The sequence below is a fragment of the Buceros rhinoceros genome, unplaced genomic scaffold (assembly GCF_000710305.1).
Source record: "Buceros rhinoceros silvestris isolate BGI_N320 unplaced genomic scaffold, ASM71030v1 scaffold5521, whole genome shotgun sequence".
Lineage (NCBI taxonomy): Eukaryota > Metazoa > Chordata > Aves > Bucerotiformes > Bucerotidae > Buceros > Buceros rhinoceros.
In genome coordinates this window covers 59579-83640 of record NW_010392406.1, presented here as the reverse complement: position 1 = coordinate 83640, position 24062 = coordinate 59579, and the positions used below count along the sequence as shown (strand labels likewise).

The 24062-nt window shown below is 34.5% G+C and overlaps 1 protein-coding gene across 1 annotated transcript in view; it reads left to right on the top strand.

The window, feature by feature from the left end:
• The first annotated feature begins 785 nt into the window (after positions 1-785).
• Positions 786-24062, top strand: part of C2CD5 (C2 calcium-dependent domain containing 5) — a 60449-nt gene continuing 37172 nt past the window's right edge. Inside the window, exons 1-9 of the mRNA XM_010144450.1 lie at positions 786-824; positions 1287-1373; positions 3216-3387; positions 5555-5650; positions 6205-6360; positions 7278-7476; positions 10092-10243; positions 15693-15778; positions 21776-21884. Coding sequence (XP_010142752.1) covers positions 786-824; positions 1287-1373; positions 3216-3387; positions 5555-5650; positions 6205-6360; positions 7278-7476; positions 10092-10243; positions 15693-15778; positions 21776-21884 — 1096 coding nt within the window. The remainder of the gene's footprint in view (positions 825-1286; positions 1374-3215; positions 3388-5554; positions 5651-6204; positions 6361-7277; positions 7477-10091; positions 10244-15692; positions 15779-21775; positions 21885-24062) is intronic.

Here is a 24062-nt window from a genome sequence, read left to right as displayed (position 1 = left end):
TGCACTGCTTTAGGCTTTTAAAATTAACTCAATGTACTTAAGCAAGTGCAGAATCTCTTTACACTTGGGATATGCACCTATGCAAAATAATCAGCATATTACTGAAATGTGTACAGTGTTTATTTAATAATTCCTTGAGCAAAAGTTTTAAAAAAAATTGCCATACAGTTTTCAAAAATGAAGCCTAAATTTAGTCTCCAAAATCCATTTAGCCTGTGGAAAGAAAATGACGCTCAAAATCCATTAACTGTCTTTAACTGCAGCAGTTCTTTTATATCATCATACTCCTTATTTTCTTAAGAATCTTGAATGAATTAAAAAGCATCACTTTGGGTATTTGTAGGCAGTACTTATCATTTTGAGAGGCAACATTCAGAGAACTGCAGGTGTTTGTAAATGGTTTGGAATGAAAGCTGCAGTGAAATAAGGGCTCGTGCATTGTGCAGCATGGTTTCTTGATGTATGGAGCATCACAGAAGTTCAAACAAAAAACCCCTACAAATGGGGTCATCTTGAAAAGGACTCCTGTGAAGACCAAATGGAGATTGTTGAAATAGGCTCTTGTGTGGTTGAAGGTGCATTAATCATTAGAAATAGTAGAGAATATTAAATCTTCAGTAACTGGTTACAGGGATATATAAAGAGGTACGTATGTGGTTATGTGTCCCTCTAACCTTTTTACCTATAAGCTTTCTGGAATCTTCTGTATTTTAAGAAAGGAATGAAGACTGATGAGGCGCTTCTTCCTTGTTGTTCTGAATTTCCTGATATGCATTCAGCGTATCATGATTGTAGTTAATGGAGATGGTGTCAGTTGTTTTCTGGTATGTATCGGGCGATTTTTTTAAACTTAAGAAATAAATTTACCAATGTTATAATTAATATTTCTTTTATAAATTGTCGAGAAAGCAGATTTAGAAACCCTAGAGAAAGCAGTAATAGGACATAAACTATCAATATTTAGATAGAATACTTGAGATTACAGTATTTCTAAAAAGAAGGCAAAGGGAGCATACCAAGTGACATTGAATAGCCATTATAAGTGATATTTTTTCCCTCTCAAGTGATTGAGGAAGAAAAACAATTTTAATAGTGGAAGAGAGAGATTCGTCTCAGGCATCATTGATACATGGAAAGTTACTTGCTCGTATATGTGAATCAATTAAAAAAGCCACTAGATGGAAAGAAAATAATTTATTATTATTGAAATAAGTATTTGAAATTATTTGCATATGTGGATTTAATGAGATTATTTATTATTAAGAATTGAATGCTTATATTTTTAGGTGAAATTTGGAAATACAACATTTAAGACAGATGTGTATCCCAAATCACTTAATCCTCAGTGGAATTCTGAGTGGTTCAAGTTTGAAGTAAGTATTTTTTAAAAGTTTGCCTGTGTCTATAGAAACACTTGGGTTTATATGCCCTTAAAGAAATAATTTCATTTCAGACAGAAAATGGGTTTTGAGGAGTGAAGCGTTTTTACATTTAAATAAATACAAAGCCTTTCAGCATTCCTATATACAGTTAGACCTTGTTTGCTAAGGGTGTCTCATTGGCTTTTTAAGACTGTTTGTAAAGATAAAAAGCTTGCCAGATTGGATCCAACTCAAATATTATCTTGAGTAATCCTAAAAAAGACAAGACAGGCGAAAGTGAGGGGAAAATAGCATTACGGTTGAGGCACTTGACAAAGAAGAAAATGGAGAATTCCTATGAGAAAATGACAACATAAAGAACTTGGACGATTATCATTCCCATTTCCTTACGTAGTAACGAGAGCACTCTGCATCTTCCTGTAATTGCTTGTTGCTTTCCAGGATCTAATTCATTGATGCTCTTTGACAGTATCCCCTGAACTACATAGTATTTTTTTTTAATTGTTATGCCATTTCTTTTTTTGTGCTTGCAGTAAGCGTGGGTAAAGCCCTTCCCAAATCTTCGTCCGCGAAGCCAAGCCATGACACGAAAAAAATTATGTAATGATATTTAGAATAAATTAACTTTAAAAACATTCAAATATATAGTACTGGGTCATTTATAGTGTTCTAAGATCATATCACAGTATAAACATTTTTTTAAAATAGATGTACATGTAATGGGTGATGTAATAGCTGGTAATGTTAGAAATTTTTTAGAGCACATGTAAAATAGTAAGGTTAGGCAGATTGTTAATCAACATGGACTGCTTGATTAAGAGTGTCTCTTAGCCAACAGTCCATGTTGATTAAGAAAGTAGTATTATGGTGTTAAAATTCAATCAGTTTTTTTAATCTTTCGGTTCCTGAGGGGAACTGAAAAATATCCTTCAGTTTTTGAGGGGAGACGAAAAACCTGTGTAGACTGTTAATTCTGTTCTTACAGGAAGAGGTTTTTTGATAACAACAGAAGTCTCAAAATTCTATCTTTTTGCATGGAAAAATGTTTCTGACAAAGAAAAGAACCAAACAGGAACATTGGGGGGTGGGAGGGTGGGGAAGAATTCCACATTTCAAAGAGTGGAAAAACACTGACTGCTTAAGACATAGTGTGTGTGTGTGCAGGTGTGTAGTTCGATTTTTTTTGCAAGACTACGTGTTACAGTTCTGCGAACGCTCACATGAGTCATGCCATTGCAGACCTGATTCTTGGTTTGTGATGTTCAGCACAAGAAGTTGTAGAATGTCCTATCTTTGTATGACTTAAAAAATAGTTGAGGTATCTGCAGATGGATCATGGCATTTACTTAGGAAAGTGCATGTTGGAAATTACTGAATTTTTACAGTAGGTTGTAGAAAATGTCTTCTTTTAAGCCACTAATGAGTTTGGAAGGGTGAGAGCAATCATAAATTCAGAGTATAACAGTCCTTTGAGATGCTTGATCTTAAATTTTCTTTTTTTTTTTTTCAAATGAAAAGGTATATTTTGTGGAGATGGGTAGACAATCTAGAGAATGTGACTTAAAACAAATAGTGTGGAATTTTAAAAAGTGTAATCACTGTAAGCTTGCTTATCTGTTCTTCTCCCAGTGATAACTTTGGTTCCAGGATCTCTCCAGTTTGTAAAATCAAAATAAGTGAATGTGATGTTTAGGTACAGGAAATGGAAATTGCAGATTTATCTGTGTCAGGTCACTGTATGTAAGTAACTCTCTTTGGCATATGTTTTTCTGCAGTGTTTCCCTGTGTTTTTTAAAAATGCTCAGATTTCATGTTAATAATATTTGTTTCTAGGTGGATGATGAAGAGCTACAAGACGAGCCTCTGCAGATCACAGTTCTAGATCACGATACCTACAGTGCTAATGATGCCATTGGGAAAGTGTACATAGATATCGATCCTTTGCTCTACAGTGAAGCAGCTACAGTTATTTCAGGATGGTTTCCCATATATGATACTATTCATGGTAAGATTTCCTAACTATAAGTAAAACAATGAGGGTTTTGTTGTTGTTCGTTTTTTGTTTTGTTTTTTAAACCAAAAGCTACTTTTCTGGCAGTTCTTTATTTCTGGCATGAGAAAATTTCCAGCGCAGTAGTTCAGACTAGTGCTTGGCAGAACGCTTTCCACACAGCTTGTGACGAGTGCAGAAAATCTTCACATGATATTTAAAATAGTTACTGCAAAATTCATATTAAAAAAAAAAAAAAGACCCAAAGGTACTTGTCCAATTGCCACATGTTTACTAAAATAATATATCTTTGCTGAAATCATTTGAGGCGTGACTTCCTGGGGTGTTGGATAAACTTCACTTGAATTCAGGGGAAAGGATGTGATACGTCCTCAACACAGAGGATGAAATTCCTTTTCCCTGCAAAACATGCTCTCAGTGCTAGGTGGATTTCATCAGAATATCTCGAAGATAGGAGAAAATTAAGTTAATGGTTATTTTGCTTTTGATTTTAATGAAAAGCAGCTTTTGTCTCACAAAGTCAAGATTGGTTTATAGCAGTTAGCTTGTTGCTGGAATTCCTTATTGCAAAACAGCTCTGTGGTCGTCATTGCCACCTTTGTTCATTATCCAGTGTGAATTAAGCAACTTAACTATGTTAAAAGCTATTTATAAATTATCGTTGGGAAATAATGAATAGTATTTACTAGACGATCATTGTAACTGATGCTAAGTATTTGTTACATTTAAAACGGTTCTATGGATGAGGGTTTTTTTTCCAGAAATTTGCAAGTATTTTTCTTATCCTTTTGTTCTATTCACATTTTCCTGTTGTATATTTTCTTTTGAAGCTAAATGAGGTGAACACTTTTCTCAGGATCTGTACAACTGTGCCAGAGAGGATTAATCTTCTCCCTGTTTTTCTATATCTGTTAGTATATCACAGGTTTTTTTTGGTTTTTTTTTTAAGTGAAATTAGAATTCTTATATTTTCATGCTCATAGCAGCAGATTCTAATTATCTCAATCTTTAACAAACAGTAATTGATGCTTCCTTTAAAAAATCAATATAATGTGCATACATTTTTATTAAATTTCTTTTTTGCACCTCACCATGATTATTTGTGAAAATATATGAACCTGAGACTCTTTCTGTAACAGTAACTGAATGCTTCTTTCTATTGGCATTTTGGAAGAGAGAGCTAGGTGACTATTGCAGTAATGTCAATCTATGAATCTAATGCTTTTGTTTGAGTGTCGTGCACTTATGTGATAAAGGCTTCTGAAAATACTAGAGATCGGACTCATCAAGAAGTTTATTCCTCAATATGTCAGAACCGATATTCGTGAAATTATTTTGTTTCTGGGTGGGGAAAAAGAAGGAAAAGCTCGTAACAGAAAAGTAATTGTGGCCAAAAATTAAGCTTTATCCAAGAAGTGTGTAATACCTTATTGTTTATATATTTCTTCTCACAGCCAAAGTATTTTACAAACATTTACTGTGCCACTTACTGGTTCTAAAAAAAACCCATAAATTTTCTCATTGGATTGAACTACAGAGAGTAGCTTTACTGTGACTTGGAAACAATTTCAGGGAAAAAATGTGCAAGTTTTTTGGTGTTGCTCAGAGCTTTTTGATGCGGACAGGACTCCAGTTTCAAACCATTTACGCTTCTGACCTTTTGTGCTGAGGATATCTTAGGTACCATTCACGGTACTTAGGTACTGATTTTGTACCCTACCCTCCGTTGATGTTAGAGGGCGAAGAAGCAGGGAGAGAGTACTTGCACACTGCAGCAGAGGCCACTGCAGTATCAGGAGGCTGATGGCTTCTCTTTTCCCAATCCCATCTTTCTTCTGAAGTGTTGTTCAGTGCAGCAGGTATTTGAGGACTCTTGCTTGCATAGCTTAAGCCTCAAGGGCTTGGCAGAACTAGAAACTTCTAAGAGACAGCATCTCTGCAGGAGATCTGAGAGGGAAGGAAATGTCTTACTGCTCCTCTGGAGCAGGCCAGTTGAGCTGCCAGTTGAAGAGAGTGGTTCTAGCAGATTTATAGTACGTTCTTTGTAGAAAAACTAACTCATTAAAGTGCATTAATTACTAATAATAGGGAATAATTAATAGGGGTAATTTTGTATTAGTTTCTGATACAGCTTCTCATTTTACTTGTTTTTTCTTGATAGGTATACGTGGGGAGATCAACGTGGTGGTGAAAGTAGATCTTTTCAATGATTTAAACAGGTTCAGGCAGTCATCCTGTGGAGTCAAGTTTTTCTGCAGTAAGTAGAGGAAAAAAGTGCATTTGAAAAGAAAACTTTTTTTTTTGTCCCTTTTTTTCTTTATCTTTTCTGTCAGTTTCCTTCTTTCACTAACTCATTGCATAAGCCCAGTGGAGATTACATTGAAGCCAGTAGCAAATGCAGAAAATGGTTTAGTTTGCTTTTTTTTCATTGAATAAATTTTTACTGTTCAAATTTCAAGACAATGTAAAGAACTGATTTTTTTCCCCCTTTATGTTTCTTAAGTTGCATTTCAGTGCATGGGCATACGCACGTTGTGTTATTTTGTGTGCACATCCTTTTAAAGAGGCACAAAGTGAAAAGGGTTCATGACGGTACATGTTGTAACTGATACACTGGCCAGTTACCTTGTTGGTGTTCCAGGGTCTCCCAGAATAAAGCTGCTTGGGTATGTCCACATTTTAACAGAAAATCTTGTGGATTACTTTCTGGAATTGTTCACATAACTTTTTATGTGTAATATGTTTTTCTTTGGTTTCTTGGCTCATAGACTTAGGCCTTTCATCTTTTATATGTATATATTTTTTTAACAGCTACATCTATTCCTAAGTGTTACAGAGCAGTAATAATTCATGGATTTGTGGAAGAACTTGTAGTTAATGAAGACCCAGAGTACCAGTGGATAGACCGAATTCGTACACCAAGGGCATCGAATGAGGCTAGACAAAGACTGATTTCTCTCATGTCAGGTATTAAACATGTAGGCTGTAATGGTAATTGCTGCTTTTAAAAATAATCACCGTTTAAATAAGTGACTTGCTTAAATTGCATATTTTTTTTAGTATTAATTATGTTTATTTTTTCAGTTTTTTCAGTTCGCAGTGTTTTCTGTTTCTGAAGGTTCTGTTGTCCCCTGGGACAGTGAGGCTTTTTCAGTTTGTTAACGGAGGATTTTGGAAGGCTTTCAATTTTCGTCAGAAAAGAGATGATGTTTTCCACTTAGTACCAAGGCTACCTAGCTACATAGATCAATGAACTTTGTTTTTTTTTTTTTTTTTTTTTTTTTTTTTTAAGATCCTGCTAAGTAAGCATCTATGACAGACCATTGTCTTAGAGTTACAGTCTTTTAAGATTTTGAGTGCAGCTAATAGAGAAGTAGCAGTCTTTTGTTTGCAGTGAGAGAATGGCATATTGGTACCGTGTTCCGTTTTGTGGATGAGGCTGCCACATTAAACACTATTAATTTAAAAAATAAAAAGTATGAATTAGGTTGAAATTTGCTTAAATAAGTTTATAAATAAAAAAATTATAGATGCTTATCCACAGATTTCAGAGATGTTGCATTGTTCTGAATTGTATGAAGGAGGATTTAGAAATTTGTGTTCCAGCACACATCTGGACCATCTCTTTCTCTCTGAGTAAAAAAAGGGAAAAAATAAGGAAAATAAAAAAGAAAAAAGGAAGAAAGCTGTGCAAATCATGAATATCCCACTGTGTTATAGGAGACAGAGGTTGTGACCAGCTGCCTGACATAATTATGCAAGATTTGGTCTATTACCTGTTTTACTGACTTGGCTGGCAATTCCAAAAACAGAGGCCAAAGACCACAGAAGAGAATAGTGAAAGTTCAATATAATTAACAAGCTTTTAACCTTTTGTTTTGTAGGTGAATTGCAAAGGAAGATTGGCCTGAAGGTGCTTGAAATGAGAGGAAATGCTGTTGTTGGTTATTTGCAGTGTTTTGATTTGGAGGGAGAGTCTGGACTAGTAGTGCGAGCCATAGGAACAGCCTGCACATTGGATAAATTAAGTAACACATCAGCACTTTTACCCGCATGTAACTCCCCATCCAAAGAAATGAAGGAGTAAGTATGAATTAAGAGTTTGTAGGCAAACAAGTTCCATCTCTCTACTTTTCATACTCATTCAGTTTTACATAACTGGTGTGATTTCTTTTTTTTCCCCCCCCAGAACTTTTTTCTTTTGTAATTTTATTTGTCTGCAACTCAATTTTTATTACACAATTTTGAAATGTTTTAGGTTAGATTACTTTTGTTATTTCCTTAGAGGCTGGAATGGTAATCCTTACTTAATTTGACTTCTTGAATTTATATAGCAATGACATTACCTATCCTTGGCTGTTGATTCACCAATTTCTGAACTAGTAATTAGTTCTGCTTTGACTCTGTACAGTAAACATTTTGGTTAGGGTTTCCTGTGATACACCTTCTGTTCAAGATTTTCCAAGCTCAGCACAGTCAGGTTAGAGCATTTATGCTGAGCATATAAGACAAATTTTGAATTCAGACAGCTCTATCTGTGCTTTAGAGAATGACCTTAAAGTAGTCTCATCTTTTTTTGAGTCCTTTGCGTTTTACTGTCGCAAAACAGGTAGGGCTATTGCAAAACAAGTAGAGTTAAACAGTGTACTTGCAGAGAATACTTCTAATGATGAGAGGTAGAATTTCTTGCGGTTTGTTGTATCTACTGTAGCACCAAACACAGTTTGAAAGCAATTTCTTTAATGTTCATATAAATTAATAGAAAAAGATTTGGCAGTCTTCAAACTGTTACTACTTTTTTACTTGGATAAATCAGTTTATTTTCTGTTTGGTAGAGCAATTCTGTTTCTGGAAGGAAAAAACAGCACCAAAAAGTATACTACTTATGCTATGTTTCCAAAGATATCAATTGAATTAGCTGTTTTCATTAACTTGAACTGTCATTACAGTAGTAATTAGACTTTTTTGTCATGCAGGCATCAGTATGCTCTGACTTCTCAAAATTACTGTTACCTATTTCAAATCATAGCTTGTTTACTTGTCTTAATTATAAAAATTTGCCATCAAAACAGCTTCTTGATACATATGCAGCATATAACAGTGGTGAATTTAAGAAAGGAGAAAAAAAAAAAGGTGGACCTGGTAACTACTAACTTACAAAGCATTCATAAATAAGTCAGTAGCTTTCACTTGGGAAGAATAAAACACGGAAATTCCACCCCCGAATAGTTCATGGTCACTTTGGAGGTGGATATTGTCAGAATCTTGTCCCTCAGTCCAAAAAACGGGGAATGTTTCTCAAAGCCAGCAAAATCAACTAATACTTCTTATTCTTGGCTTTACTAACTTGATGCCCTGTTGCCAAAGAATCAATTGTGCTTTCACAAGCTAGTGCGTAAGCTGTTCCTTTCTCTCTTTTTATTTCATCTGGACTCTTGCATGCTAGGAATTTAAATTCTTAGAGTCTGCTTAAAGTAAGAGATCTCCTGTAGCTAATCTTCCCTGAAATCATTGATAACATAACTTTGCAACCTGTTTGTATGTATTGTTTTCTTTTCTTCCACCTTGGCTACAAATTCTCTCAGGTCTCCGCTGGTTCATCCGCCAAGCCATGGATGCCGCTCGACTCACAACAGCCCAATTCACACTGCTACTGGCTCACGACTTACTCAGAACTTCTCTGTGTCTGTTCCCACTCTCATCTACACTGGTACGAGACTGCTCAGACTCAAGAGCTGGGGAGAGGCAGGCCACAGGCACAGTGGTCGCAAAGTGCAGGCAGGCAGGCAGTGTAGGCAGGTACCACCCATGTTTTCTCCCTCATTTTCTCATGGAGACACCTTCTGTTGTCAATGAAGAACTACTCTGTGTGCAGCTGCTGAAACAAAGGCAATAGTTTCTTGAAAATGCATTGGAGTCTCTTCCACAAAGCCACACTCTTCACTTCTTTTGAACATGCTTACTTCCTAAAGAAATGACATAAAAATATGTTGTTGTATCTGGGAAACGTTCATTGTTTTACAGTCATTGGAGGAAATCACATCTTTGATTGGAGTTCATAATTGCATTCAGGCATAATTCAGATACGGTAATGAGGTTTTCCTATGGTTATAAGAAGGGTATGTGCCATTTGTGGAAGAGATTGTTATAGAGACAGGTAAGTCAATCTGTGCATAAGTGAACTGTTTGTCAATATAGTTGTTCCCATAAAGATTCTCCTCTTTGCTCTGTTTTTAGCTGTGGCATGCTATGATGCTATAGGATAAGGAAACATTTTCTTTTTTCTTTTCTTTAAAATGCATATGTGTGTATATACATAAATGTATGAGTATGTATAAACACAAGTATAATTTAAAATCATTTTTTCTTTATTAAACTAACTCAAAGCATTGTGTAATTGACCAGATTTTCAAGCCATAAACTGTTTTCAGTTTTTTTCTTTTGCATATATATAATTTTTGCCACATCTCATGCCTTTCATTTGGCTTAATTGTTTCATTGTAGATTATCAGCATCTATCTGTAGAATGCTGAATGGGTAAAACAACATTTCTTTGACTCTGGCCTCATCCCCAGTCTCGCACCTAAGGAATAGCTGCTGGCCCTGCCCCAATCACATCCTGGTGTTTGGATCATGCTGCTGTCAGCCAGGTCCTTTGGCACAGGATTACTGAATATTTTTCCACCTTCTTCTGGCAGGATTCCCTTCAATGAAGATCCCAATCCCAATACTCATTCATCAGGACCCTCCACCCCTCTGAAAAACCAAACCTATTCCTTTTCACCTTCCAAGTCCTACAGTCGACAGTCCTCTTCTTCTGACACAGATTTGAGTTTGACACCCAAAACTGGTAAGGCGCTTCCACCCACTTTTTGTTTAATTTATGTTTCTCTTTTTATATTTTCATTCAACCCCTTTTTGCTTTTTGGCATTTAAGTTATCAAAATGATGTGGAAACTGGAGATTTCAGATAGCACACCTCAAGCTTGAAGGGGTTTCTATAGGGTGAAAATTTAAATCCTGCCTCTATTTCCGCTATTCTGGGTAATATTAAAATTACATTTGTAACGCAACTGTATTCAAGTTGAAATAAAACATCTCAGAGCCTTAAGGGAGTCCTAATTAATTGCTTTTTTCTTATTTCCTCCATTTCATATTACAAATCATTGGGAGTACGTTTCTCACCACAGTATGTTAAGGACAGTGTTACTAAACTGTGTAGTCTTCAAGCCTAATATGTTGTGCTGTAAGTATATTGTATACATTTCTCTGTTAGTTTTAACTCCCTTTTGCAAATGCAGTACTAGAAATACAGCAGCTGCTGTCTTTTCATTCACCTTGGAATGTGGAAATGGCTTTACATACGCAGTATACATTTTAAATGTGACTTAAATTACACTCCAGCCATGTTCAAAAAACATTTTTCTTTCTCCATTGGTCTGTCATAATTACTTAAACTTTGTTTCTGTGGTTTGAATCATGTTGGTAGTGATGTCAACACAACTCGAAGAGTTGCTGTCTTGTTTATTCTCCATTAATGTGACCAGTGCCCTGAATTCTGCTACCATAGGGCAAAAAATTTTGCAGAATTGTTTATAAAAGTTTGCTTGCTTTTTAAATAGTGTTTTAAATTGTGGTATTTGAATCTCCGAACATTCTTGTCTCCATCTAATCCAGACAATTTTTAAGCACATTAAAGTAGTTAATTCAGCTGTGCTTGATAGCACCCCTTTCAAGAGTTATTCCAAGCAGATAAATTAAATGTTGCACTCAGATGCAAAATATTTTATCTGTTTTATTTCCTAGATATCTGTTAAAAAAAAAAGTTCCCGATTAGGAAGCTGTCTTTATTAGTACTATCTTCTCTCCCATTTTTTAAACTAACAAACAAACAAAAGCTCACTTTTTTTTTTTTTTTGTTTTTTTGTGTAAATGATGACTATTTTGTGGATAGCCTATGGGGGTCACTTGTTTAAAGGATTTTTTAAACTAACAAACAACCAAAAGCTCACTTTTTTTTTTTTTTGTTCTTTTGTGTAAATGATGACTATTTTGTGGATAGCCTATGGTGGTCACTTGTTTAAAGGACCTACAAATATAACTGGATGCATATTACGTAAGTGAATTACAAATTCATGTGTTTGGTTTACTGAGTATTTGAAAATTTGATTCTTTTGATCAGATTTTCTTTGGTAAGGATCATGTTGTGTAAAGGATTTAAATGTAACGTAGATGATCATCTTTATAGATGTAAATGTTCTGGATTTTTGAAGGTGGCAACTCACTGTGAATTTGTCAAGTTTTTAAAGCAGCAACCTTATATCATTCATGGCAATGTTATGTAGGTGTCATCTTCAGTCAGTTCATTCAGAACTGAAACATTTTGTAATTGGAACATCTTATTTTTAGGGATTTTTCAAGAATGTGAAGTTATTTTGTAGCTGTCTTTCCAGTGTTAAAGCTAGCAGTGGGCATAATTTTGCTTACTAGCACTATCTTTATAGAGGCTTTTAACTCTGCTGTTGAACCTTGTCTTGAGAGGATTTGCTGGTTGCATTTAAGAATTCTGTATCTTGCATACTAGATTAATAGCTTAAAAGGACAGTATCTCTGGAGTTCTTTATTTTACCTTTTGCCAAAAATTTGATGATGTGCAGAAGATACTTCAATAACATACTAAATTCAGTGTGTTGTTTTTAACAAGTCACTGTATATGTTTAGTTGTCCGTTTTAATTTCCTAAGGCTGTTACTAAGTTGGAATACTTCAGTGTAAAAGTTGGTGATGTTAGTGTTTTTAAAAAAAAAACAAAAAAATGCAAATCTCTCCTGTGACACGTTAAACATTATCAGCTTTGAGATACGTATTACTCTGGCTGATGTGAAAAATGAAGGGTTTTCTAATGTTTCTGCAGTACATTACATTCTCTTTATTTCTCAGTCAGGTAGCTAGTGTGTTCAAATGTTTGAGATGGAGACTAACCTGGAAAAAGAGTGCAGATACCACAATTTTGCTATATGAATAACTAAATAGAGGAGAATTGAAACTTTGATCTGCTTAAGCATCTAGTTTTCAGTGGCTCCAAATCAGGAGGATATTACTTTAATGGTTTTTATAAAATACAGCTGTGATTGTGCTATCCATTCTGGTCTATATATATTCTATATATATAGTCTATATAATATATATATGGTCTCTATATATAGTCTATATGTATTCTGGTCTAGATATGAGGGGAAGTTGTTCGGTGCTGAAAAAGCTTGTTTTGATTTGAAGTTAGACTTCTGTGAATAGTGATAATTTTATGCCACTGCAAACTAATAGAATATCAGGCTGATAGAAAACATGACGTATTTTAATCACGTAATACATTTTGATGTGACATAGTATATGTTTGGAGGAAATTGAGAAAGTGGGGACTCCTTTTCTTTGTGGGAACATAGAATTCTACAAGATTTATGTCTAAAAATCATAAAACAAATCCACAACTTCTCTGGAAGATAACTTTTTATACCTAAATAATGAAAGTAATCAGATTAAGTGTGAGAAGACTGTGTTATTTAGCCTTTATTCCATAGTATTTGATAGAAAATTCTGTATAAAATTTAAAACAAATGTTAGATTACCATGGCTTTTAAAAAAAATTTCGAAATAACTTTAAATCAGGTCAAGATTTTTGAGAACATTCATGTTGTGGAGCTGTATCGTCATTCCATTTCTTTGTATGTTGAGAAATAATTTAGCAGTAAGTGCTGGTTCATTTGGAGAAAAAAAAAAGCAAGCTTCATTTTGATTTCTTCCGTCTCTTTCTTTAGTCATCTTCTGAATCTACATCTCTTTGTCTCTATTACTTTCCTCCACAGCACCTTCCCCACAGGGACCTAGGATTTTCCTGTTTCCCAGCTCCCCTACACTCTCATGTGGTTCCCCACATCTTAAAAAGTCCTGTCTTCTCCTCTCGGGGTCTAGCCTTAACCCTCTACACTCTAGCCATGTCAGCCCAGTTGTTCTGAGGAAAAGTGTTTCTTTCACTGAAGAGCTGCTTCTGGCTGCTTCTGGTAGGATCAATCTATTATGGCCTTTTAAACAGACTTTTAAGAAAATGTTGTTGTTATTTGATATGGGGGCATTTAACACACAGCCTTCTGTAACCCTGCGCTTCTGTTCAGTTAGCCTCTGAAAACTGCTGGCTACATGACTATTCATACCATCTCTCACCTCTGTCCCAGAAACTTGAAACAGCTTCAGAACTTTTCATAGTATTTGAAGCACGTAGTTTGTGCTACAGAACTTTCTCCTTTCCCCTTGCAAAATTTCCTTTGGTAATTGCACTAAAATAAATCTTTTTTTTTAATACCCCTATTCCCTTCACTTTGTTGTTCCTCTATTTTGCATGGAACAAACACTTGCTCATTAATTCATTAGTAATTTATTGAAATGATGGCTAGCAACTCTGCTCCTGAAATGTAATCTTTTAAACAAAGCCTGTACAAACTTTTTATTTCTACTGCCTCCTTTTCCATTTCACTGACATGCATTATTTTCATAGATTTAAATTAAATGGTTGATATTACTGCTTTTTTCTGTAGAAACTGTTTTGATTAATTTGTATTTTTTTGAGTTTGTTTCATGTCCAGTATTTATGCTATGTTTGTCTGCATTTAATGTTGTATAGTCCCTGACAATGATGTTTAGAATCAATGCTAAATAGTAAAAGCAATTTAATCTTGTTTCATGGGACTATACAGATACTAATATTTTTGTTTCCTTATCCAAGAACAGCTAAAAATGCTTGTTAAAAATTAAAGTGTTTTTATATATAATTACATGGTAATGGTAGCCTAGTAACTTTTGAAAATGTGAGGAATGAATTTACATGCATGATGAAGACTGGCATTATTTCCAGATCTCCCAGTTAAAACAAGTAACTGCACTTCAATATATATGTACAATCTCATTTATGTTTAGTAGATGCTTGATCAGAAGAAAAAGAAAACTAGCAAGGAATGGTTATGTTAAATTAGTTATAAATTCTGTAAAAGGAAATCTTGACCTCATTCATAACTGTTTACACTGTAGTGTTTGTATTTCATCACGCTCCTGACACTTTTTTTTGTTCTTTATCCTGTGTTTTCCTACACAACTTAGGTGTTTGCATTTGCTTTGTCAAGTTAGCGCTGATGATTTTAGATCCAAGAAATACCAATGACAGTGTATTTTTAGGCATGAAATATTACCAAGAAAATCTGATTCACCAGCATTGTGTTTTCTTTAGGAAACCACAATCTTGGCATGTGTCTGTTTTTTACATTTGTGATACCTAAGTATAAAGCAAATGACTTCCTGTCATGCATATAACCTGCCTCTTGGCACACTCAGTTAAGAGTCCTGTGTAACAGAAACTTCAATAGCAGAGATACCATGTATCTGATAAGCTTTTTCTCCTCATACCTCTCTGTATTGAGGGGTAGGGGTGGGAGTAAAACACGTGAAGGAAAGAAATAAAAAGAGAATTACCCATGTTATGCAAAATTGGAGTTATATTTTCATTGAAAGATAATCTGCAGGTTATGTGCCTGTAAACGTAGTAACGAAGTAAGCGTGGCAGTTTTAAATGGTGAGCAGTATTCCTTAGCTTACTTGAATGAATCAGATGAGTGAATATTTCATGGCACAGATATTAAAGAAAATAAAAATAATTGGTTTTTTTCCCCAGAGTTTAGATTTCAAATCAAAGATGCACATTGCCTTTGCAATTTTTCTTTTTGATCCCAGTCATTCATTATACAGCTACTGCTGCAGTAGTGTATATGTATACAGTCTCCTCCCAATGGTTAGGAAAAGTGATTTAGTTGTTCTGAAACTCTCAGAAAGCCAGATTTTTATTACTTTTTTAAAAAAACTGATGATCATAGTAAAGAGAGATACTTTACTATATCTGGCAAAGAGGCATTGTTCAGCAGTGTGGAATTAATAGTGACTTTGCAGCTCTTTTTGAAAGTCTTCATATTTAGTACGTTTTTTAAGTGCAGTTTGACAGCAGAAAAATATCTTAGGTCAGAGGGTTTTTGTCCAATTGCTAAAAAGACTCCACTGCTAGCCACGTGAAAACCAGAGCCCCAAACACCTCTCCCCAAACACAAATTAAACGGTGATGCTCAGCGTTTTTTTTCCTGAAAACTAAAATTACGGGGGTAATTTGATTGTTTCAATGATCATTTAATATATTTTAAAATTGAAGTTTGATTACGAATTATAATATTTATTTATTTGAATGTCATTTGTACTGATACTCTTCAGGAATGGGCAGTGGGAGTGCTGGAAAAGAAGGGGGGCCATTTAAAACTCTTTTAAGACAACAGACTCAGTCAGCTTTGGAACAAAGGGTAAGGCATTTTATACTTGTGTTTCTGATCTAAACTGAAAATTTAGCTTGCAGTAAGTTAAATGTTTCCTGTTACTTTCTGTTTAAAAATATGTGAAATTTTTAGGTCTGAAAACTTAATTGCAAATGTCGAGCATTAATATCTCTTTTATACACAAATTATTTAGATTTTAATATATTACTAAAGCATTAAGAACTGTGGAGCAAATAACTAATGTGCATAGCACTCAAGCGATTGCAGCTGGTGTTAGAAGAAACAGTTACAGCAAAAATTACTGCTACTTGGTCTCTGTAAATTACTGATCTGTGTGTAAGTGTAATACTTTAGCATCATGTCTTTGTTAAGTTTTTATAGAAGCCAAATTCAGAAACATTGGAATAGCTTTAAACAAGGTGAAAATCCCTTTTATAATTGCAAAACCCTTCAATTTTTGAAAAAATAGAGTTAGTTCATAATTTAGCCTTTTTTCTACTACAGGAAAGGATGTGCATGTAGCCTTTCAAAAATGGTAACCTAAACAAATCTAAACCACCTTCCAAGCAATAAAAGGGCTTTAATATGTTTCCAGCTTTTTGAAGAATCTACAGCACTCAAAGTGCTGTCTGTTACTACGCTGAATAGACTGCGTAATAAAAATAGTGGTTTTAATTCTTTGTTTAAATTTTGGAATGAGACCTTGCAACTCTTTTTTTTTTTTTAATTAATTATACGCCTCTTTTATCAAAATGTCATTAGAGAGATGTCTTGAAGGAAGAAATGTGAATGTTTTCCTATTCAGGAATAAATTCTAGTTTAATTACAATTTCTGACTACCTGAACTACTTACAGCAGTTATTTCTTGCAAACAAAATCAGCTGCATCTGTGAAAATATAAGTGAATAGCTACTGTTTTGAGTAAGTGGTTGATTCTCTTCTCATTTTTTGTGTTACCTGTTGCTAAGGGAGGATCGCCTCATAGGTTCTGTAGAAGGCGGGTATGTTCCAAAACATTGTGTGACTCTTTGTAGCCCTTTCTTCTTGTATTGAGGGTTTCTAAACAATTATTGAAATACTTCGGTTTTCTTTTTTGTGAGATTTTGCAGGTTTCTTTGTAATCTTGTTTACGCAGGATTTTTTTATATTTATTCTGTTATTTTTAAGAGCATTTATCAGATTGGCATATTTTTGCTTGGTATTTTGCATGTCGATACATTTCAGTTAATATTTTAATTTCTCTTTAAATACAAATCCATGTTGTTTTGCTTTTAATGTTTTAGTTAAAAAGCTTTAAAAAGAGCATTTTCTCTGTTTGTTTTTGCTAGTGTTTCAGACATTTCATGGCTGATCTGTTATTTCTTTAGGAAGCTTCTTAAAAATGTAAATTCAGAGCACATAATGTATTTTTAGAGCTTGAATTATTTGCACATTGTTTTGATAAAGCCTGTTTATTTTCTAGTGGGGAAAAAATGGTGTAAAATGGGATGGAAACACGTTAGATCCATTGTCGGTGATGGTTGGCAAAGCATGCAAACTGTTAATTGATACAAAAATAGGTTCATACACTCTGTAAATTTCATATTGGATGTGATTTTCGCTAGGGTTACCTCTTATGGTTACCTTAAGGTTGAGTTACTTAAACTAAAATGGATAATCCATTTTAAGTTATTTTATCTGTTTTAATAGTGCACTCTAGTTACTTGTCTGGATTAGTTAGGGTGGAGCTTACTTGGGAAAACAAAGAAGAAATTCAGTACATATATAACCGCATGTTTTAGACACATAGAAGTTCTTTTGAGTCTTAGTTCAGTTTATTTATGTATATGGTAATGCTAAAGCATATTAAAACCAGTTCATTTAACCAGATGTCTCCACAGCTGGTTTTTTTTAATCAAATGTGATTTTAATCTGTTACTTAAATAACCCTAATTGCAAACCAGAACATACTTTGTTGGAAGGGTAATACTACTTCATTTCTTCTGGGAGAATACGCCAGCTGCAGAAAACTCGCACACATGTTATGTTGTGCATTAATATACTCTTAGCAATTCATAGTGTGCCTGTTGATAGCAAGTGTAACTATAGCACAGCTCTCTTTGTGTGTATTTTTATCTGTAAGTGGATATGCTGTATTTCCATTGGTAGGAAACTTTGAGCTTACTTTACTCGTAAGAAAATAGCCTGTGTTTTTGTAGAAATGGCTAAATGCTGCTCTTGATGGTACTTTGTATCTCTGTTGACCTTAACTTGGACAAATGATGTTTTATTCCTCCACGTTTGCATTCTGCAAGTGCCTGAGAGGTCTTTACTGCTGTGTTTTCGAAATGAAGATGTGTTGATATTCGTCTCTGAAGAGCGCTGCTAGATAACTGTTGTGTTAGAGTGCAGTTCTCTGTGTGAGTCTCTTGGCTGACATGCTGACTTGGGCAACTTTTCTTTCCAGCAACTTCTTGTTACTGTCAAGCCGATCCCCTCAGTTCAGCTGAAGAAAAATCGTAAGATTGTTTGGCCACCTTGTGAGATGGCCTTGTAAATGTACTTAGACTAAAAATAATTCAGTGAGGAAATTAGTAGTATTTTCATGTGGACCATTTCCCTACTCTGGTTCAGCCCAAAGAGCTCTATGAACAGATGTGAGCGTTATCTGAGGGAGAGGTACACTGATGGGGATGAGTAAATGGCTGGAAAGGAACCTGAGAACTGCTTCAGCTGGCCCTAACACCAAATGATACGTGTGTTAGCCTTGTTCCATGTGCTTTTTCATTATTCTGTGTCTTTGTATGAAATGTAGTTGAAAAAAAAAATGCTAGCAATACATGTATGCATATACAAAAACATTTTTAACATTGTACTCAATAAATATTTATGAGGATTTTACTATAAACTAATCAAACTTTCCCCAAATGCCAACTATAAAATACCAATGTAGTTGCAAGGATTAAACCAGTGACAGTTCTTTCAGTGTCTATGCAGTCAATGACTGAGAAATGGCCTAGTTAATTGGTATTGGTAAAATGATTGACCATCTTCAGTTGCAACTTGGAAACTTCAAGATCAATGTGTCTTCCCACACATGGGAATACTCTGTGCTTCCATCACCTTGATGTACAGATAGTCCTTTGCAAATTGCAGTAATAGGAGATTTGTGATGTGGAAACACTGCCTCTAATTTGCAGAATCTCTCTTTTTCATGCAATAAGTATAGCTTTATAATTTTGAAATTGAGGCTGTAACTTGTGTTTGCATAATATAATAATAAGAAAATCCAATCCTCTAAGTGATTCTAAAAAAGAAAGAAAAAAAACCAAGCAGTCATACGAACTGGTGGAATTCCTTCTGCATCAGAATGAATGAGACATTGCTAATGGAATAAAATCATGTCAGAGTGGTTCACTGAGTCAGTTATCCAGGTTTGTCTGTGGCTGAAATTAACTGCTAGGACGTAGGTCTGATTTTAGCATGTAGCATAATACAGGCTTGCAAACCTTGATACACTGATAGAGGTAAAACCATGCTGCTGCTTGGTGCTGGTATTCTTGCTTTGTGCTGTAGGGCATCAGGCAAACTCTTAAGTCTGAACGTGTTAAAATTACCTGCAGCTTTATAAAAATGATCAGAAAATGAAAGTGATTTCTGAATCTCCGTATAGATTAATAAACATCAGATTTGTTTGTGCTAGAGAGCATGAAATATCATGCGCTTTATTTACTGCATACTACTTTAGCACACTGTAAGTGTGAACATAGGTATGTATGTATAAAATATAAATGTAGCATAGGCTTATTGGAATTTCATACAGGTGGCATATGCAGTAAACTTTTTTATTGATTTCTATAGTTCTGGGAAAGCTAATTAATTTTTATGTCATTAGTGTGGGATAACTATATTCAGGGGACATAGCAAATGTGTGTATGGTATATATTTAGATATAAGCTAAGCAGAATGAGTTGTCATGGAGTTGTCATGCGCTTTATTTACTGCATACTACTTTAGCACACTGTAAGTGTGAACATAGGTATGTATGTATAAAATATAAATGTAGCATAGGCTTATTGGAATTTCATACAGGTGGCATATGCAGTAAACTTTTTTATTGATTTCTATAGTTCTGGGAAAGCTAATTAATTTTTATGTCATTAGTGTGGGATAACTATATTCAGGGGACATAGCAAATGTGTGTATGGTATATATTTAGACATAAGCTATGCAGAATGAGTTGTCATGGAATTATACATGGACAGATAGTTTACCTGTGAATCACTGGACAGTTGATACTACAGAGCCCCAGTGAAAGAGAGTTTTAACGAAGTATTGATGGACTGCATTTTTTTCCACTTTTCTACCTGAAACGCATGCAGAAGAGAATTTCAGACTGGCGTAGTCAGAGCTTTCTGTTTTGCTAACCTGCAAAGCACTTTGTGATCTGTTAGAGTCTTCTGGGGGAATCTTCTCTGTAGCTCTCTCGAGGAATCCATTAGTGCTCTTGAAGACAGATTAGTCAAGCAGGTTTGCAGAGTCCTGTGGTGAAATATTCTTGCTTTTTACTTGTGTCATTAGACACTACTGTGGGTTTTGGTGGGTTTGGGGTTGGTTTTTATTTTTCCTTCTGGTTGTTGATACTATTGTTGCTGATTTCAAAGTTCACTGCTTCATTTTGAAAGTCTAAGCCAAATGAAAAACCAGGTGTTGCGGGTTAAAACTATGTGGCTGGGTTGGGGGGAAAGGAGAAGGGAAGAACAAAAGCTCACCACATGGCCGGCGCCATTATCAAACCATCACGTCAGGAAACTTGGGAGTTTGTAGACCCTTAAAGTTGTAACAGTTTTAACAACAAGGGTGTCAAGAATTCTGAAGTATTAATTTTTAAATCTACATTTGGCTTTAGTTTAAGAAGACTTTTCATGCCATGTATTGCTGATCTTTGTTTAATCTGCAGCATGTACACTCTCTAGGTAGTGGCTCAATTGAACTGTACTGTTGCAAGTGCTTCAAGTATGTGAGAAAGGAATCTATGCTGTACTTTCTCTCATACGAAATTATGGTGGTTATTTTTTCCATTGAATCAATCACCATGACTATACACACTATGATTGCATGATTTTTCTTTTTTTTTTCCTTTTTTGCCTCTGTGCATTTAGAATTGCTGAACACAAATCTATTGCCTTTCCCCCATAAGTGTGCTATCACATGTATATTAGACGTTCCATAGAATGCCTCTGGAAAAAAAAAATCTTCCAGTTTTGGGCTCATGTCCTTTGAATATGACTGTTTTGTTTCATCATGTATGTCATGAGAAGTTACTGTTATTGCTTACTTTGCCTCTTTATAAATTATATTTTGTAGTGGATGCTGAAACTTACTAAGTCTTCATTTTAATTATGAATTGGTAAAAATTTATGCAAATAAATTAGAAGTGAATTTCCTTAGTTTAAGAACTTACAGTTGTGTTTCAAAGACATGCTTTATTCTAGAAGTTGGATGTTTACTCGTTACATTTAGTGCATATGACCCCAGCAGAACAGTTTGTTAATACTTTTTAGTCATTTTTTCCTGCAATAAGACATTCATCATTCTTGGAAGACTGCAGTTTGTTTTACCCTGTGCTTTGGGCTCAAACTGCAGTCAGTTGTAAAAATAAGACCTAAAAAATGGAGAAAAATGTTCCTTTATTTTGTATCAGCTAATGAAAGTAGATTTAGGTTGTTTAGCTGTCATCCTAAAAGTGGACCAACAGAGGCTTTGTTAGCACAAATGTACAAAATTTTGCTTATTAATATTTTGCTGAGCTGCAACTCTTATGGGGGAAAGTATTCTTACATTCTACAATACTTCTGCTTCTATTATACTATGGGTATATGAATATGTATGGTTATGTAGTGCTTAATAAGCCTGAAGGATGTGTTTGGCCTAGTGTAATTGCTTTGCTTGTATTTCAGGGAAATTTTCAATTCACTGCATGTTTACTGACAATCAGCAGTAGTTGGTAAGCAGTCATTTGATGTTTGTTTTTAATCGTAACAGGAATTTCCATTTTTTACCTTGACGGCATTTCCACCAGGCTTTCTTGTCCACGTTGGTGGTGTTGTCAGTGCACGGTCTGTGAAGCTCCTGGATCGCATTCACAATCCTGGTATGTTAACACAAGAACAAATGTCTTGCCCAAATCGAGTTGTAATGATCACGTATTTCTAATCTTTGTAACTTCATTACATATCAATATTTGAATAGTTACAAGTCTATTCTAACATGTATTAAAAGTAATATTTTTCAGTCAGTCATTTAAGCTTGAAAAATAATATTCAGAGGGTATGTTTTTAGTGAGAAACTTTTGATCAAATTAATGAAATAATAAAGTACATTGAATCCAGTAACTTTGCACTAAAAACTGACTTTGAATTACTGAGGTTTTAATTATTTTTTTAACCACTTGTATTATTTAAAAACTTGGTGCAAGTTTTCCATTCAAGCAAAAACAAGATTAAATACTTGATATTTTCTAGTTTTCGCCTCCTTGAAATCCTTGAGGACAAATGACTACAGTTTAGCTCAATACATGTTTTTAACCTTTTTTTGATAAAACTTTTTACAACTTTGTTTCTGTTCTTAAAAACATATGCTGAACAGTACTTTATTTACCTGTAAACCCCAGTACTGGAATGTGTATTTTACATGTCCTAGTTCTGAAATCAGAATTAAGTGACTTTTAACTGGAGACTTTTTCTATATTCATTGAGACAAGCCAAGGAATACTCTGTAAAAGGTTGGAGATAACAGTGCACTTAAAAATGGAGAGAGAGGAGAGTGAAAAATAGCACCTGTAATGATTTTGCATGCACTAGTCAGGAGTAATAAAGTTTGTGCAAATGCATCTTTAAAAGAAATTTAAAAAAACCAATCTTTTTTCCTTCTCTACCTTCTTTCTGTGGCTCAAGGCAAGTAATTCTGCAAGCATGTAGATTGTTGCTGATGTAGATTCATTGAATTAAGAACATGAAATAAAATCCAAGTCTTAATTTAAATTTAAAATCCCTACTTTAAGGGATTTTTAAAAATCTTATGAGTACATGATATTGCTCTTCTTTTTTTTTTTTTATTTTTAAGATTTATTTAGAGATTCACAGAAATGCCGAAGTGTAATTTATATGTGAGATTTATATGCATGTCCTCCCTTTCTTTACCACAAATTGTCTTAGGATTCTGTATTTTCAGAGATTTCTGATGCAGTTCGCTTAACATGCAGGATTTACTGTGTGTTAAATTTATTTAAGACAAAATGAAAAAAAATCAATTTTGCTCAGAAGTTATAGAAACTGATTTCTTACATTATGCACACGTATTTTTACCAGCTGATACAGGTAAAAATCAGGATACAAAATAAGCGAAGAGATGCATGTTTGCACAACTAAGCGTCTCTTTGTGGTGTTTCTGTGGGACTTGTAGATTGCTCCTGACAAGTGAATGTAAGATGCATGATACTCTGATCTCAGTATATTGCGAAACAATGAAAACAAAAGGGAGATTGAAGGCATGTGGATATGGATGGGAAGGTGAAGTAGGAAAAAAAAATTCTGAGACAGGGATGATCGTACTAAGCATTTGACTCTAAGTCTGTAAAATATTAAAGGAAACAAACTGTAAGAGTAGAGGAGGAAAACATAGAAGAGGAAAGAGCATTTGAAGGTGGATTGAGAACTTTATCAATAAGACAATAATTGCTATATACTGTACACTTTGATCACGCAAAGTGCTAGATTGCTATAGCATGCTCCTTTTTTCCCTTTCTATTTCAGCCACTTATTAACTCTGCTGTCTGTGTCTTTCCAGTTCCTGTGGAGTGGTGTTGTCAATTGTGTTCTTGTTGGTAGTTTGTTTTTTTTTTTTTTTTTTTCACTATTCTGCTCCTATAACTGATCTACTAATTTGCTGTTTTGAACTCAGCCTTTGTCGGAATTATGGGTAACACAAGATCATACAAACTGCTAGACTGGAATAGTTTCAATTCAGGTATTTTACTAGTCATTCGGTACTACATATGCTGACAGAAATTATGGCAGCTCAGTGAAGTTCTTAGAAGTGCTGTAGGATATTTAGGTGAATGCTTCAAATTTAAATTGTTTAATCATCAAATGCCTAAATGTCTTGTTTTAATCTTGTTAAAGGCTTTCTTTAAAATTGCAAAATGTTGTTTTAGTGTAAAATAGTATTGATAAGAATGATTTAATATACCGATCTGGAAAGCTGAATGTTGAGATTATTATTTTGTAGTAGCTTTCAGCTCAGTGGCCATGAAGTAAGTAATTTAGGGAAA